This window comes from Zeus faber (assembly GCF_960531495.2).
Source record: "Zeus faber genome assembly, chromosome: 19".
NCBI lineage: Eukaryota > Metazoa > Chordata > Actinopteri > Zeiformes > Zeidae > Zeus > Zeus faber.
The window spans coordinates 9,275,897-9,294,134 of NC_137206.1; the positions used below are offsets into that span (position 1 = coordinate 9,275,897).

The 18,238-nt window shown below is 44.6% G+C and overlaps 1 protein-coding gene across 1 annotated transcript in view; it reads right to left on the reverse strand.

Moving 5' to 3' along the window:
- Window positions 1-18,238, reverse strand: part of sspo (SCO-spondin) — a gene marked incomplete at its 5' end in the record, with an annotated part of 92,300 nt that overhangs the window by 46,808 nt on the left and 27,254 nt on the right. Inside the window, 25 exons of the mRNA XM_080020094.1 lie at window positions 1,261-1,425; window positions 2,966-3,112; window positions 3,690-3,845; window positions 4,477-4,683; window positions 4,886-5,062; window positions 5,336-5,477; window positions 5,587-5,800; window positions 6,182-6,302; window positions 6,510-6,531; window positions 6,653-6,728; window positions 6,934-7,120; window positions 8,265-8,406; window positions 8,503-8,630; window positions 8,831-8,951; window positions 9,244-9,371; window positions 9,586-9,693; window positions 10,003-10,051; window positions 10,193-10,352; window positions 12,617-12,767; window positions 13,259-13,441; window positions 13,681-13,818; window positions 14,351-14,503; window positions 15,228-15,462; window positions 16,712-16,809; window positions 17,524-17,646. Of these exons, the coding sequence (XP_079876220.1) occupies window positions 1,261-1,425; window positions 2,966-3,112; window positions 3,690-3,845; window positions 4,477-4,683; window positions 4,886-5,062; window positions 5,336-5,477; window positions 5,587-5,800; window positions 6,182-6,302; window positions 6,510-6,531; window positions 6,653-6,728; window positions 6,934-7,120; window positions 8,265-8,406; window positions 8,503-8,630; window positions 8,831-8,951; window positions 9,244-9,371; window positions 9,586-9,693; window positions 10,003-10,051; window positions 10,193-10,352; window positions 12,617-12,767; window positions 13,259-13,441; window positions 13,681-13,818; window positions 14,351-14,503; window positions 15,228-15,462; window positions 16,712-16,809; window positions 17,524-17,646 (3,531 nt within the window). The remainder of the gene's footprint in view (window positions 1-1,260; window positions 1,426-2,965; window positions 3,113-3,689; window positions 3,846-4,476; window positions 4,684-4,885; window positions 5,063-5,335; window positions 5,478-5,586; window positions 5,801-6,181; window positions 6,303-6,509; window positions 6,532-6,652; window positions 6,729-6,933; window positions 7,121-8,264; window positions 8,407-8,502; window positions 8,631-8,830; window positions 8,952-9,243; window positions 9,372-9,585; window positions 9,694-10,002; window positions 10,052-10,192; window positions 10,353-12,616; window positions 12,768-13,258; window positions 13,442-13,680; window positions 13,819-14,350; window positions 14,504-15,227; window positions 15,463-16,711; window positions 16,810-17,523; window positions 17,647-18,238) is intronic.

The window sequence follows — 18,238 nt, forward strand, 5'->3', positions numbered from 1 at the left end:
GACTTGATTTAGGGGAGAGGAAGAGCTTGAAAAAGGCACTCTTTTAAAAAAGAACGAATCAGCACCAATATGGCAGTGCTAAAACATCAGGTAGGGATATACCCATACTGCTTTTTGACTGCAGATACCAATTCTGAGTCCTTTGTTCAGTCAATACTGATTGTCACTCCAATCTGTTCCTTACTTACTGTATTTAGAATATAATTATTGATACACAATCAATTGTATCCATCAGAGACATCTAAGATGCTTCTACTTCTACTAAAATGTAAATCCCAGAAAATCACTAATACCCCTTTCCCACTGCACCAAAAACCCGGTAACACCCGCTAACATATGGCATTTGTCACCAGTGGGAAAAGAAAGACCCGGGTCTCAGTCCCGGGTGAAATGACCCGGCTATAAGCCGGCTTTTAATCGGCTCCACCTCTGATCAGTTCTGATGTGAACAAGACACCCGGGTCGACCCGCTTATTTTGGCCCCTTTACCTGCACGACGTGACGTGCATTGACATTCCGGACGCTGGTGCATAAATAGACAGGAATATCCGTGTATCATTCCATCATTTCATATCTGGTTTGGAATCCAAAATCAAATTCGGAAGTTAATGACTTTTTTTTCGCATGGGGAACCGTGAAATGTTGTGAGAGTGGAGTTTGCATCGTGGGGAGCACAGCAGAGAACCCCCCCGCTCCCCGCCCATCCCTGCTACCGCAGGACCGGTGCACCCTGACACCAGCAGCATGGAGTATCCATGCATCCTGCTGGTGCTCCATGCTGCTTCTACTGCTTCAAGAACGATCTTTTGCACGGGTCAAAATACTTTTTTTCAAGTTTTACAGTTTTATGGCGTTTCTTTGTTTAAGTTGCTGTCTCCTCTACTGTTTTGTTTCCAATCACACTGGCACCATGACACGCCCCTTTTCCGACATGTTCGTGATGTTGAATGTGACGCACCAGAAAAAAACTGCATTTTTCCTGGCAATTGAAAAGTTGTCAATCGCCTATTTTTAGCGGATTGACCCGGGTTTAAAGAACTCCGCTAATTTTGGTGTGAAAACGGTATTACGCATTCCCATTAGTATCTGGAAAGTTCGGCTGGGCTCTGAGGTTAATTTGATATGCTGATATGCTTGCTGACATGCCTTTATCCTGGTATCAAAATAATTTCCAATACCAGTTATCGGTTTCGTTGAATCCCCCTGGACTGGCGGTTAGACACTAGCCCCTGTGCATGCGTGTGTGCGTGCAACGCTGACCTGGACATGCTCTGGGAAAGCAGGCACGGCTATCAAACTGGGCTCCGCCACAGGCCCCGCCGGGTAGAGCCTCCCTGAGTATCTCTCTCTGTCGGAACAAGGAGCCCAGTCCGCAGGACACACTGCACTGACTCCACGGCGTCCACGGAGACATGATGCAGTCCACTGCAGGAGAGGAGGAGAGAGGAGTGGAGAGCAGATAGGCAGATAGGCATTAATGAAAGGAGTACTGTCTAAGATTCTCCGGTGTTTAGCCTCTAGCTCTTTACACAGTAAGTAAACAACCTTAAATTACAACACATTTATCAACTCACCCTCCAATCAGAACGTGTTTACTGTTTGTCACCACTTTGATTAGTTTTGGTGAGAGCATCAATTGATAAATGTATTCATGCAATTTAAGGTTCTTTAGCGACTGTGTAAACAAAACAGCTCCCGAAAAAAATAACATTCTGAAGACATTTTTAATCAGGGCTGCCCCCTGAAAGTCGACAAGTCGAATCATCAGTCGGAAACCATTCAGTCGATTGTGATTCTTCAAGCCGAGCAGTGTTTTGTTTTTTTGTCAGTCAGTGTGCATTACAACAGGATAAAGCAGATAGAAGCTTACAAAATGCACAGGGATAACATTTCAGTTGGGAATTATAAATATATTTTTATATGTGTTCACGTCGGCCCTCTGTGCCCCCCGATGGCGGAGAGCAACATGGAGAGCCGAGCCCCGTTCCTCCAAATAAAACAACGAAAAACAGGGCACGACACGCAGACTCGTTAAGATTATTTCTGCACATTACACATGGAGAGAGGGTGATCGGGGAGAGAGGCACAGAGAAAGTGTCCCCATTACGTTTCATTCCATACTGTTCCATACGCATTGTTTTTAGTTTCATAAGTAGACGTTAAATAAAATAACTGGCACGCGCATAGCTGGCCCGTGCATCGTCAGTACTGCCTGTGAGCGAGTCAGGTGCGCAAAATGCACCCTGATCACTGGCACTGCTTGGTAGAAGGGGGGCCGCCACGCGGTCACAGCTGGCATCATGGTGGTGCCTTTTGATGAACAGAATATAACTTTGATATTGGTACATGAAACATTAAATGAATAATTAATTAATCACAGGCAATTAATCTATTCAACTGGGTTCTGGAATTGTAGGTTGTTAGCACAAAAATGTAATGAAATACAAATTGAAAGTAACAAATGAGCCAATGCAGCACCAGCAACCACCATACTGTAAAATGTTATTAATAATAATAATCATAATCATAATAATAAATATAGCTGCAGGCAGCAAACATGGAATCCATTATCAACACCAATTACAATTTTTTGAGTTCCCATGGAACATAGCATCAGTTTGTGCTGTCGCTCGTCTCTACATCAGCATTACATCTAAAACGGCGAAAATTTTCCGAGTTTCCAACAACCCAGTTCCAGATAGTTTTACCCGAAAAATTTGGATGAAAATAATCGAACAATAACAATAAGGGATCCAGCCCGCATGTTTTCTACATTCTTATTAAAATGGACAAAACATTCCCTTTAAAATAGAATATTACTTTAAATGGAATTCCAGTATTGAAAAAAATGCTAGAAAGATCTTTGGAGTTCCTACCTCCAGGCTTGCTCTTGTTTGTGCCAGAAAATAAAACACAATTTCCAATCCGTACACTCATCAACAACTATTGATGCCGCATTTCCTACCACAATCCTTCTCGTCCGAGCCGTCCACACAGTCGATGCGCAGGTCGCACCTGCGCTCCAGGTGAACACACTCCCCGCTGCCACAGGAAAACTGCTTGGGAGAGCAGGGCGGGCGCCACGTGGTCACAGCTGGCATCGTGGTGGTGCCTTTTGAGGAACCGAAAATAACTCTGATAACGGTTCATGAAATTCATGTAAGAGGTACTATGTTATTCGTGATTTGTAGGGGATAATGTGCTTCCAGCTCGTAATTATAGCAAAATAACACCCGGATGGGATGATTAGGTCTTGAAACATTGGTTTGATTTTAAATTATTTTATAACTAGTATGCCTAGTTCAAGAGCTTCCACAAAGAAAAAAAACAACTCTTTCTACGTAGCATTAACAAGTGTTAGCATTACTATGTAGGGGGCGTGCTGCGAAGTATGTGAATACAGACAAAGAGGTGGTGACAGGGGTCATTATGCAGAAATAACTGACCACAATTGACCAATCACAATCAAGTGTTCCAAAGAGCTTTGTAATGAAACGTATTTCCTCGCACAATTATCTGTAATTTTTTTAACTGTATTAAGAGGAAAATGTAAAATCCTGAAAGTGAGAGCTTTAAATATTTGACAAGAGGTAATAATAAACTGTATGTATATTACCCTATCTACACTACAGTTTGCTGTCTTGCTGCATGCTTGGGTCCAACGACTAGGTCCTGTTGTCCGTACGTACCACAGCGCTCCTCGTCAGAGCCGTCCAAACAGTCTCGACTACCGTCGCACACCTGCCCTGCGTCCACGCAGCCAAATGTCCGGCACGCAAACTGGCCCTCCACGCAAAGCACCCTGGGGAGGCCGCCGTCATGTGGGGTGGTTGTGATCCAGGGTGCTGTGGATGAAGGGATAGAGAGCAAATGATAAATGCTGTGGGGCTATCGGAAGCATGTGGTTGTAGTGATATGGGTGAGCTCGAGGTGCACAGGTAGAGGCTATCAGGCTGAAACCCTACATTTAGGGTCCATATGGAGGTTCATCCTAAGATGCTGAGACATGGACTGGGAGTACTATTTCAACCAATTCAAGCTTGATATTTTAAACTTTTGGTGCAACAATCAGATATTTGGAATATGTGGATATTTGGAAAGTATACATTGGAGCAGGGAGTTCCAAAGAAATACATTAAAAAGGTCAAATATGCTGGAACAGCTTTTTAGACATGAAGAAACATGTAAACACAATGGATATTTATAGTATACTAAAAATCTATTAAGTATGTCTCATGCATGTTATTTAATGAAAACAAATAATGGCCTTGTGTTTTTTTGGTTTGTTTGTTTTTTTCAGCTGGAAAACCTGCTTTAAAATAAGCTCATTCTGTGTGATCAGCAAAAAATGCTTAAAACTATTGAAAGCTTGTACGTTCAACCAAAAAATTAGTGAGTGGCACTGAGAAGGCTTTTTAAATACCAGTTTGTAATAGTATAACATCAAATATTTATTTGGGTGATGACTGTGCTGACCCGTGCTGGACTGAGTGATCTTGTGGAGTCCGGGGAGACCGGTTTGCCCCGGGCTTACAGCCGTGGTCGCCAAACCAGGGGGGCCCTCACGGGATCTGCTGGTATGGAGGCCCGGTGCGCCAGTGGTGCTGTCACCATGGAAACCCGGTCTGCCTGTTGGGCTGGTCTGGTTGCGTAGCCCTGGTGAGCCTATTGTTGGTGCTGTGCCTGAGCGGAGGGGTCAGTTGATACATATGATACAGACACAAACACGTACTAGACTAATTTGTAGATGATTCAGTATGTTCTTATGTGCTCATTGCACCTCAGTATTGACAGCTGGAAATTCATGTGCGGCCTGACATGACACCACTCAAAGGAAATTAAATTTAAAAAACTAACGAAAGGGTGTAAATCTCCCAGCTCTCACCACAGCTGATCTCATCGGAGTGATCCTTGCAGTCCAGATGGCCGTCACAAAGAACAGAAACCGACACACACTCTTCACTGTGGCGACAGGCAAACTGGCCCAGCTCGCAGCGCCGCACTGTCACCTTGTCACCAGTAGGGGGCCCCAGAGTTACACTGCTGGGGGTCACCAGCTCATCTGGGTGCAATAGTGGGAGAGGGTGTTGCCGGTGAACATTGCTCTGAGGCCAATCTGACAATTTGACAGCACGGAGGAGATTGAGATACGGCGTACTATAAACCGGGATGAGGTGGACTCCCAACAGTCACACCAACATATTTGAAGCTTCTTGGCATTTGTCAATATTTGTCCAGCTTTGTCAGAAATAAGAAGAAGGCAAAACCAAACACTACCATCACTGGAGGATCTTGGGTTGGCAAATTTCTAAACCATATTGTTTCATTTTCTTACCCTCTCTACAGCCGAGGATCTCCGCACGGAGGTAGAAGGTGTGTCTGAACTCGACAGGGATGATGCGCAGGTATCGGGCTCTGACCAGCCGATCCAGCCGGCGGGTCACCGGGGTCCTGCCCACCATTCGCACTTCAAACACCTGGAAAAGCACCCATTAGGGGAGGACAATACAGTTTGAATTGGTTTAACGCAGCTGGTTATGGAACTCTGAGGCCTCTCACGTTAGAAATCTGACTGGGACGCAGTACCTTGGTAGGGCTGCCGGGCTGCCCACTCTCGGTGTAGTCTGTGAAGTGGCTGCTGTGCAGGGCAAAGGACAGTGTGTATTTGGTGAGGTAGCCCCACATGCGCTCGCTGCCCTGGGTCACAACGCCGGACACCCAGGTGGGCTCCAGGAAATCCACTTGGAAATAAGGCCGGGGGTCGTTGGGCAAAGGGCTCCAACCGGGCACCATGATGAGACTGGGAGATAGCATGAAAAGACCTTGGGTTGATATATCGATACTTTTCTCAAATAAATTACGTACTTAAAATTAAATGCAGAGAAATTGTGATTTTACGATGACAATATTTCACCCAACTTGAACCAATTTCCACAATATTTGCGAGAGCTTGCAATTTTGCTAAATTGTCCCAACCTTTCCCCATTATATAGCCAAATCACCAGACCACTTAAACATATGGGCCCTTCCCCAGAAGACATTGCGGAAGTCACCACCAGTGTCAACGCATCGCAATATTTGCCAATTGCGGCATCTTTCCTGCATTAAATCGCATACACTACTATTACTGAAATCCAAGCAACTTTGAGCCCATTTCCAGTTAGAGGTCCTGATCACTCACACATTAGGGACAATGTTGAGCCGCCCGGCGTCAGCGGGGTTGTTCTCCCTGTGTGTGGAGGAGCTCAGCTGACCATATCGAATCCTGTCGTCCTCCAATCCCAGAGGGGACGAGCAATTACCTGCAGAACGGAGTGTGTCATTCAAAGACCTGTCAGCACTGACGAGTACTGCTCAGTTAAATGTTTGAGGGTTTTTTTTTTCAGATTATTCCAAAACACAACCACAAACAAATCAAGATAAAATAAAAATCAAATAAAATCAAAATCAATCACTCTTGATCGAGACCCTTATTATAGAACACCTCATTTCATTTAAGTTAAACTCACCACGATACCCTGGACCTCCATCCTGAAAATAAATTAAACATAAAGACAAATGAGCATCAGAACTACAGAATTTGCCTTCACTATAGAGGTATGCTATGTGAATCGAAGCGTTTTCTGATGATTTCCTGAGGCATTCATCCCACCGTTGGCATTACAGCAGGGTGGGTGACCGCAGCCATGGAGGGCGTTCTGAGAGGGGCAGGGGTGGAGGTGTAGGGCCTAAAGGACAGTTGCAACAACAGACATGAGGAGAGATTTCTGAAGAGCAAAGTTTTCATACAAGCAAGCTAAAATCCTCCTTCATGAGGCTACATATGAGATCTTAAATGAGTTGGATGCTAAGCCTCAGTGAGTACGTGTTTCAGTGTGGTGGAAATAAGTGAGTACAGCATATGGAAATTAGGATGTGAATGTCTCACTCGACCTGTCTGATTGGGTGGAGACTGTGCTGTTGTCATGGGGGTGGCAGCCCGTCTCGTCCTCTCCACTGGGGCAGTGAGGGATCCCATCACACCGCTGTGATGTCGGGATGCAGCCCCCCGGTGGGGGGCAGGAGAAGTGGCTAGCGGGGCAGCCGTGGGGGCTGCTGGCTGTAGTGGAAAGCTGCGTACCTGAGAGAACAGACACAACACCAATTTTGTATGAAGAAAAGGTTAGGTTACGGGGAGAACCCCAACCGGGTACGCATGACGCGTACCCGGTTGGGGGTATTTGCAATCAGACGCAGGAGTCTCCCCTACGTCTCCCTGTGCGTTTGATCGCAAAATCCCCGTTGTGGGTTACGCGTTCCCCTTTGGGGGTGTCCCGTGCGTAATGCCCCAATGTTTAACTTGACAGGTATTCATGCTCTGATCGTGTCTCACGCCTCCAGCCACCTAGCCCCACTAGGAGCAGTCTGTCGGTTTGTTATTTATCATGGACAGGTCGCCAGGCGCTAACCCATTCCTGGTCCCTTCTGCCCCTCCTTCCTCCTGCGCCGTTCCACACACCCGAGGTCCATAATTCCATTAAGCCTGCAGTATTTATTCCCCGGCCTTTCATCCACTCATCGCCAGATTGTCAGCGTTTCTAACGTACCGTTCCTGTCCGGCCTCGTCAAGCCTGGCTCACGGCCAGTGTCCCCCAATAAAACCCCCGTTGTTCAACCCTGTCTGCCAGCAGTCTCTGTGTCGTGCATTTGAGTTCCCGGAGCCCTGGTCGTAACATTGTGCTCAGAGCGGATTGGCATTGCTGCTTAGCAATTACCACCAGGTCTCTACAGACAGTAATAGCTCTACAAAATTACTTTTTGTAACCATTAATAACAGGGTAATTCAACTACTGTCCTAATCCTAGTTTGCTCACTCATGTTCTGGGAATTATTTAAATAATAAATATATAATTAGTCCAGAATATTACGCACTTGTTATTTTGATGAAACATGTTTTTAAAAGGTTCCAGAGTTACAAGATGTTCTATACTGCTCGTACTATGGAAAGTAATTTAAAACAATATGTGAATAAGCAGACACAGTGGACTTGATCATTCAAAGTTTTAAAGTTTTTGAAAAACGTTAAAGGCTTTTTGGAACAATATGGTGTCGCTTATTCTTTTTTACAAGTGGAGCTACACTGTTTGAACAAAGTCTGACCCCCTTTAACAGAATGTAGAATATACTATTCAATACAATCTGTATTGAATAGTCCTCATATAGAACCTTTTGGCACGTCAGCTTGAATGGACTATGAAGGTCATGTGAACAAGCCGTCCACCAACCATCAGCACATCCCATGATCTCCAGGCGAAGGTAGATGCCATTCTGGAAGTCATGTGGCAGCAGACGGACGAACCGGGCCGATATCATCCTGTCCAGTGTGATTTCAGCCACTCTGCCATCGTCATTGTTACCACGGAACACCTAGGGGGGGGATACAATATCAATATCAATATTTCAGCGTGGTGCAGAGAAAAGGTAAATCTCTTGGTGTTTTAGCTTCCAGTCCCGGTTTATTACCTTGGCCCTGGGCCTGGCGTCGGTGATGAGCTCCTGGTACGTGTGCCACCGTCTGCCACCCTGACTAAACTGAAGGTAGAAACTGGTTACGTAGGTGTCAAACGCCCCTCCGCCCTGGGACAGAACGCCTAGAGGGGAAAGGTAGAGAGGAAAAAGTTTTACTGCACTATAACTATATGTAGAGGATAACATGAAACAAAACATATATAAAACAAATTAGTAAATGAGCATCTGCTTGACAGTATTAAGATCTGACGAAATACCTCATTTATACTTAAGCTATTGATGCATGACTGAAAGCAGAATATGAACACATTGAAAAGTGTACCAGTGATGTTGTGTGATCTGAGAAGGTCTATTTGCAGGTAAGGGCTCTGCATGGGGCCACTGTGTGGCACAGAACTCCTCTGGGGCAGATCCTTGTACTCCTCTGGCTCTGGACTCCAGCCCTGCAGAACCACATCTGTTAGGGTGGCACAGACCTCAGCAGGTAGTCCCTACCATGTACCTCACATTGCACATGCAGAACAATGATCTGCCTTCCCCTGACAAAAAGAGGTAGGCAGTTAAGTTATCTTCTCAAGTCACTGGGCTGTGATTTGTTTTTTATCGCCAATGTTTCCCCCATGTCCCAGCTGCCGAAATATTCCTGTCATTTAAGGTCAGAGTCCTAGTCCAGAGTCCCAGAGTCCAAACCTCCAATTGGGTCCCCTAAATTAGAGGGAGCTTGAACTGGGATACCTGGAGGTCACTGTGCGGGTCCCTGCCGTGGAGGCGGGCAGCCTCGGGAGGGTGACCAGGCTGCTGCGAAGAGGCCGTGAAGCTGGAAGGCGGGAGAGACTGGACTCCTAGTGGGGACCAGCAATCACCTGGAGGACAGCGAAAGATCCAACGTTGGATGCAGTAATTAGAGACCACGTAAGATCAATTAGAAAGAAATAATGACAAGATAAAATATACCTCATAAATTCTGATTCATTAAATTCAGATAGTGTATTATTTTGAATACACAACCTAAAGCATACAACCAGCAGGACATACTCACCCGTACACACACAAGCGTACACACATTCAGAGACTTACTCCCAGGAGGAAGTGGGTAGGTGGGCACTGTGGGTGTGGTGTCCACTCCTGGCTCGGAGGGAACGGTAAACGGACTCGTGGTTGTCTGGAAAACTGTGGAATTGTCTCCTGCAGTTAAATGTTATGAGCATGGAAGAATAGCAGGGCGAAGAAGACAATTATGTTTAGTACATGCTATCAAAGCATTTTTTTCAGCTATTTTGTAGTATACAGTAAGAAGATTCCCAGAATTCCTCTTTTGAATAAGACATACTCCGAATGGCATCAAGTGAAAGTAGCCAATGCTTTACGTCAACTGAGATCCGCAGCCAAAAAAAGTATTCATTAAGAGCGGTTAGTCATGGGAATACCAAGTGAATATAAGAGAGTGTATTCTACATCAAACAGATGCCGACGAAGCAGCATCTCTCTCTGTACCTTGGCAGTAGCAACACCTGGCTTCCTCCCCAGGCACCAAGTTCTGGCCCTGCAGGGGAAATAAAAGAACAATTAGATTTGGAATAGACTTGGTCAAGCATGTGGTGAAGTAACCACATAACAGAACAATGGACAGGAGAATGCGCAGGGAGGATTGAATGGTGGAGGAGCAAATACAAGGTACACCTACCAGTGGGCATCCAGTGGTGGCGTATGGGCAGTAGGAGGAACACTGCACCGTGAGGTTGGGAAGACAGTGGCACAGTTGGCACTCGCCGGTCCTCCATCTGTCTCCCACTGCGTGGGACTGGCCCTGGTACTCACACTCCTCACAGGGGTCTGTCTGGCACCTACACACGCACGCCGGCACAAAAATCTGTCATTTCAATGTAACTTTAATGTTGGTAACAGACTGTTTCGGTTTGGTCACCGATGATGTTGTCTATGCCCTTAACCCCCTCCACTGCTATAACTTCCAGGGAAACACAGGGAACATCAGCTGTGACGTCAGAGATCTCAACGTCACTTTTCTTTTCAAAACTTTTTTCTTCTCCATGATTGTTCGTATTGCTCTACTATTACTTTACCGACTATTGTTTGATGGAGCTCGGTAATTTTTTGCTGTTTGCTGCTCGTTCTGTCACGGAAACGGTCCCTATATGAAGATTACTGCTCCCATGATCCCACGCTACTACTGACACCATCAGACGCCATCTTGTTTGTTATTGTTTTGACTGAGAGACCCCTAGTGGCAGAAGTTACAAATTGTACCTTTAAGCGTAAGTAACACCACAACATGAATAATCACTGTAAAATCAATTTCTTCCCTACTATAAACTGATTACTATAAAACTGATTACTGGAGTTACTATTACTGAAGACTAAATAGGTACTCTTTCAGACACCATGGATAAATACATTTACATCCATGGCGTCTCATCTTGTACATACATTTACCTACTCATCTAATCTGGCTCTGGGATACTGATGGCAGTATCAGATAATGTGTTGGCAGTGCCATTTACCCTTGGGACACGGCATGACATAACTCTCATGCTCGTAAAATGACCACCTTGCACCATCCCCATGTGGCCCATCAAGTAACCTGGGTTATTCTGCGGATGATGTCACACATACAGTACATACATAATATGTTCCGTATCATATCATGATTGAGTTTCAACTGGAGTGTCAGATTGTTGCTTTTGAACCCTGTATCTTTGACACCCCTGCTGTATACAATACACAATCTTGCAATAATTTGCCGGAATGTTAAATTCACTGACGGCACGGCACCTGTTAACATCTGATGGCACAGATGTTTACGTCTAACATCTGTTCGCAGCAGCTGTCATTTTGCGCCTGTCATCAACCTAATGCCATCACTGTAGAGCCTGATCGCCACTCCATTTTCATTACTCGCGGCAAAAACAAGGGGGAAAGGGCTCAGTGATCTCTCCAGGCATCATGGCCTGATTCCACTACAAACACACACATACATTATGGATTGATGACTTCATGTCAGCAAAACACCTGTGACAAACTTTGCTTCTCTCTCTTAGTGGCTTTTTGAAAAACGCAATAAAACACAGGTCTCCAAATGCAAGGAGAACAATCAATTCCATCTCATGATCATCAATTTTTATTTCTTCCATATTCTGGGTGTAATTATTTTTGTTCTCCTTGTCTACAACCGGTTTTCTCCTGTGGTAATACGTTTGTCTCTGATTACTCTCTGCCACCTCGATTCTATCCTGTATGGCGCTTCCCTCATGAAAGACCCTTGTAATGAACAGGAGAGTAGGGCAACGGTATGAAACTAACTGCCAAGGTTGGGATGGAAATGTAGTCCTATTAACCCAATATGATTTTAAGACAACGTAAAGGCCATAATCAAACAGATGAAGATGGTACAGAATTATAAAAAATTACAGCGACACAATCCTAACGACTTCTTGACAAACAGGCCACAGTCTGTTAAGATCCATGGCATTTCATCTTCCACCATCGCACTCAACCCCGGCTCCCCACAGGGATGTGTCCAAAGCCCCCTGCTGTACGCGCTCCTCACATACGATTGCCCTGCAAGGTACCCCAGCAATCATATAGTGACATTTGCAGATGACACGGCTGTGGTTGGACTCATCTCCAACAACGATGAGTCTGTATACAGGCATGAGGTGGAAGAAGTTGTGGACCGGTGCAGAGCAAACAATCCCTGCATCAATGTGGGGAAAACTAAGGAGAAGGTTGTGGACTTTAGGACTTTGTTGTTCTGGCCTCAAAGCCAGAACAACAAGGCTAAAGTGCAGCTTCTTCCCAGAGGCTGGGAGGCTTATGAACTCCCGGACTTCAAGTCTGTCCACTGCACTTTTTAATGCTGCTATTGTATGCGGCAAGTTTTTATGCACTTTATTTAAGTTTTTTTTCGCTATTACATTATGTTAATAGCAAAATGTTATTTGTTCTGTATGCTGCTGTACCCCGGTAACAAATTTCGTCCCTTCATGTTCATGTTACATGTTTGAATGACTATAACTAAACTGAACTGAACTGAACTGTATGGGGAGCAACGACAAGAGCTTACAGTACAATGCAGAGTGTGGGAACTTACCGACGGGCCTTCCTGTAGATGCCCCTGCAAGTCATTCCATCTCCGTGCTCGAAAGGGTTGTTTGGGCTGCGGAACGACCACTGGACACTCTGGACCCCGCAGGGTCCCAAACACTCCCCCCACTCAGACCAAGAGGACCAGCCGCAGTGCACTACAGCAGGACACAATTAAACCACAACAACAGAAGATAAATGAGTTGCCAAAAGCCCTGGGAATGCACCATTTTTGCATGGCGTTTACACTCTTTTGCAGTATTCCTCACTGAGAAGAAAGGACCTGGCCTTCAATTAGACCCTGACTGCTGAAATACAAGCGGTGAGCTCATTGTCAAAATGTGGCGCTAATGAAAAAAAACAAAAACGTATGCGTCTGCATTTTGGCTAATTGATGAGGGAATCCTTGATGACATGAAAGGGAGATCTAGGGAAATAACATATTTGCTCCAAAAGGAAGTAATATCTGTTGTCTGCGGTCTGCCTGCTTCTACCCTGCAGCAAACTGATGAGGGAACCCACAGGGAGATTATATGATTAAATTTGCAAAGTAGTTGATATAAAGACTTAAACTATAATCATTATTTGACAGTTTATCTCGTGGGCACCAGTATGAAATGGGTAATTAACTCAGGCAAGCATCCAGTACCAGAGCATTCTGGGTTCGGCTGACAACGCTGAGGCCTTCCTCTCTCACAGATGCATATTTCACAGTCCACTTTCACCTGCTGGCCAGGCCAGTAGCGCACGCCGGCCACCTTGCACACACACTCCTCCGGTAACACACACTTCTGAGTGTGGCTCATCACCTGGCCCTCCGGACACCAACAACCTGGGTATACAGACACCAAACCAAACTGAGAGCATTGGTATGAATCGAATGTCTTATTCCTTTTTTTACCCAAATTTATCTCATGCAACACTAGTTAAACAATAAGGAAGCAAGAGATACAGTGCACGAGAGAGAAATCGACTACAGAAAGGGTCGAACAATGTATGTGCAGGACAAACTGCTTCCCAGTCTGCCTGTCATTGCAGTCCCCAGTTCAAGTGCAGTTCTTGTGGCCTGACCTGAGAAGCAGGGGGCTTTTGGATTGCAGGTGGTCCCACTGCTGATGTGGGCGCAGGACACTGGGCAGGGGGCACAGCTGTGTCTCACCAGGCCAGAAGGACAGGTGGCGTTGGCACAGCTATCCTCAGGACACGGCTCTGGGTCGGGTGGTGGACAGGGTGGGCAGGATAGAAAGAAACATAATGACAATGAAGGTTTTAAAAATACAAAAGAAATGTGAGACTCACAAAGGAGTTAATGCTTAAGAATGCAAATCTATGTTAGCTTGGGTACAGGCGCAAGTAAATTTTGCTGACAATCACAGCCAGTTAATATTTACAGCAATGGTCCAAGAAAGGTAGATTGAGACAATGTAGGTGTGAAAATCAATCAGGAATTTTTGACTGTTTCTAAACAAAATACAACCTAAACACAGTTTATTTATTATTATTAAATGTGTCCACACATTTAATAATTTATTCAGAATATAGAGTAGGGAATGGTGGTAGTATTTATAGTTAAATATAGGAGGCAGGACGCTGCACCAATATTGCATTTTTAATGTTAATGTTAATACATTTATTTTTCATAAACGGTATAAACCATTCATTTTATATGTCTATTTTATATTAGTTATTTCAATCATTCCAGCTCTTTGCTTTATGTAATATGTGTTTTAATCGTCCTTACTTATTTCCATTGCTGCGTTGGAGTCTCCAGGGAGCTGGGTGCAGTCTCGGCCCCCGTAGCGAGGTGGAAGGCACCCCCTGTGCCTCACCTCCACTCCCCCACAGCCACTGGAGCAATTTGACGAGCTCACCCACAGGAGCCACTGGCCGTCCACTGCGGGAGACGGAAAAGGAGCAAACTGAATAAAATCATCAGCACGTCAATCGTCAACATTTTTCACATTGAAGCCTTTTCCGATGAACAGTGACAATACCAAAACAAAGAGAGGGGAGAAGATACAAACTGTGATGTAATTTCATTCCTTAAAATTGTCAATGTTACTGACAATGATGGCTAAACAGATACTCTTATTTGTCAAATAGTTTTTGTTTAACTCTTTTCTTACCAGTAAGAGACCATCTTATGATGATAACATGCTGACAGACAAATAATAATGGAGGGAAAGTAAACATGCCTCAAGATTAGGCTCAAATGTATTTTTTTTTTTTCCTTAAAAATCAAGGACTGAACAATGACGTCGCAGAATTTTTACAATATGATACAATACTATTTCTAAAGTTATCAAAACATGACGCTAGTGTGCTTCACCAATGCAGTCCGGGGTTTCTATGTTGCCATCTTTCCCATTTTTAAATACTTTCCAATTTCTTGTTAATACACATCTCATCTCACAGTACTCAAAGTAACTAAAAGTTTGATTACATACTAAACCTCGAAATTTAATTAATATACAAACTTATACCTAATTCAAGATTTTCGAGCTGTTTGTGAAATAATCCCCCGGAGAATCTTATTCAAATTAATTTGCACTGTATGTTTTGGCTGTAACACATCTAACGATCAAATGACAATCTTTTTATTGGCTCTGTTTTGCTACCAGGGCAGGTGGTGTTGAAGCACTGTTGTCTTTGGGTGTCTGGGCCCCGACACTGGCGCAGTGGGTCCCCAGGGGGGCACTTTCTGCGCCTGTTCATGGAGCCTGTCCCACAGGAGGCACTGCAGAGGCTCCAGGGGCCCCACGATCTCCAGCTCCTGCAGCCCTGCTCATCAGTCGGGCCACCCAGCGGTGCTGAGGAGGAGGAGTCAGAGCAGTCGGCCACCCCGTTGCACACCTGAGGTCAGGTAGAACGGGGAAAGCAAGGGGAGTCAAAGATAAAGAGTGATGTAGCAAAAAAGGGCCAGAGGAATGAAATGGGTAAAAATACATTCGCCTTGTTTTTTTTGTTTGTTTGTCTGGTCAGAAAAAATTAATCTGTGTAATTCCAATACAAAGGGCAGCAGAACCCTTTAGGATGGAAAGAGGAGCAAGATACGGCCTTTTTTTAATAAGAGTCAAAATGTAAAGAAGTTGGAATTGTTATACTGTTTTCACACCAATATTAGCGGGTTAACCGGCAAAAGAATAGCCAATAGACACCTTTCCCATTTCCGTGAGAAAGGCCGTGTTTTTCTGGAGCGTCACGTTCGATGTCATGAACACATCAGAAAAGGGTCATGGTTCCAGTGTGATTGGGTGCAGACCCACACACAGATACTCCATGCTTCCCGTGCGCGAGTGCGCACCACGGTGTTCGGCAGCGGGGAGCGGGGACCAGCTTGGGGCGGTGCTGGAGTGACTCGGAGCCTGCCAGGGAGTGTGGGGGTTCTCCGCTTCGCTCCCCACGATGCGATCCCCAAACTCACATCATGGTCCCCCATGCGGTAAAAAAGTCAATAACTTCCGATTTCGATTTTGGATTCTAAATGGGATATAAAATGGACACATGACACATGGATATTCCTGTCTATTTATGTGCCGACGTCTGGAATTTCAACGCGCATCCCGTAAAGGGGCCAAAATTAGCAGGTCGACTCGGGTCTCCTGTTTGCATCAGAGCCGATATGGAGGTGGAGCCAATTAAAACCTGTGTCTATTGCCGGGTCATTTGACCCGAGACTGAGACCCGGGTTTTTCCTTTCCCACTGGTGACAAATGCCGGATGTTAGCAGTTTTCAAGTTTTTGGTGCAGTGGGAAAGGAGGTATAAAGGTATAAAACAGTAAAATCATTTCAAATATTCAGCAATTTGTGAAAAAAATGAATCCATACTGGATCAGCACACTGAACAGCTGTTGAAATTGGCGATCCCGGTGTTTTAGGTTCTCTATGTGTACAAAAGGACAAAAGGATAAAGGATTGGCTGAAACACCACAAGTTGTCCTTAAAAAGAGATTCCCATGGAATTATTTATATTATATATTTTTTTAATAATGGTTGGAATACATACATGTTATTATAAGAAAGCAGTGTCTCCAATATGTTCCTCCTTTACGGTCAATAATCTCATCTGAATCATGTATCACAATTAAGCATGGTGCATACCACATTGAAGGGAACACAGGATCCGTCTAGGCAGCTGAACTCAGGGCAGGCGACGGTGGTGTTCCTGCCACCAGGGGGAGTAGGAGAGGTGGCCTTGTCTGGACGTAGCATCACACAACAATGCAGAAAATATTAATAAATTCAATTCAAGATAAAATTAAGTATAAAGACGGGTCGTTTTAAAGATGGTCTTTGTTCTTTCCTCACCCCCTCCCTTTCTCCATCCTTCCTTCTTCAATTTCACTTGGTATCATTCTTCTCCTGGTGTGTCTATGTTTTTTTTTTCCATGTACATGTTGTTGTTCAGTTTTGTGTTTATTTGTCTCACCCGTAGTGATTCTCCCCCTCTTGGAGTAGTGATCAGTTGTTTATAGATCCAAACATGGTCAAATAGTTCTCCAAAGAGGGGGGTTGGTGGCAGTTCTGTACAACAAAAAAACTGCGCTGTTGTCGTCCTACAGGTCGTCCACAGGTCAGAGTTATTGCAGCGGTTGTTGATGATTTAAGAATGAAGAAAGAGTTGCATTGCAGGTTGAGAAGTTGAACTCCACTTGCAGACTAACTCTGTCCTAAATGCAATAGCATACAAATACTCTGTGTTGTATGCCCAGTGTGTTGACAACACAGGTTAAAAAACAAAACAAAAAACAATTGGTCTTCTTTCTTCACTCCCTCCCGTTCTCCATCCTTCCTCCTTCAATTTCACTTGGTATAATATATTCTTATCCTTGTGTGTGCATTTTCCCGTCTTTCCTTCCCAGTGCCCATAGGCCCCCTCCCCCTCTCCCTCTCTCTCTCCCTCTCGAACTCACCACACACCAGCTCATCGTCACCCCGTGGACAGTCTGGGACTCCATTACACACTTGGGACATGTTTATGCAGGTGCGGTTGTCACATGGGAAGCTCCCGACGCATGGCGGTATAAGGGAAGAGCCTAATAGGAATACACAAAAAAAAAAAATATGTATATATATATATATATATATAAATACACACGATCAGTCACAATATTAAAACCACCACTAATAACCACTAATATTGTGTATCTCCCCCTCGTGCCACCAAAACAGGTCCAAAAACATCGAGGCATGGACTCCACAAGACCTCACAGCTCGCATGGATGGGGCTTGTTGACCCAGCACATACCACAGATGCTTTTGGAGATGCCCTGACCCAGTCGTCCAGCCATCAAAATTTGGTCCTTGTCAAAGTGGCTCAGATCCTTACGCTTGTCCATTTTTCCTGCTTCCAACACATCAACTTCAACAACTGACTGTTCACTTGCTGCATAATATATCCCACCCCTTGACAGGTGGCATTGGAACGAGAAGAGCAATGTTATTCTCTTCACCTGTCAATGGTTTTAATGTCGTGGCTGATCGGTGTAAATATACAAAGTTCTATATTTGCTTATTTAAAATAAATTCTCAGGATCTATATATTAGATATCTTGATAACTTGTTTGAGTAATCCAAGTTACAATTGTCACAACTGAAGGAGATTCTCACTTTTGTCATGGCTACAGG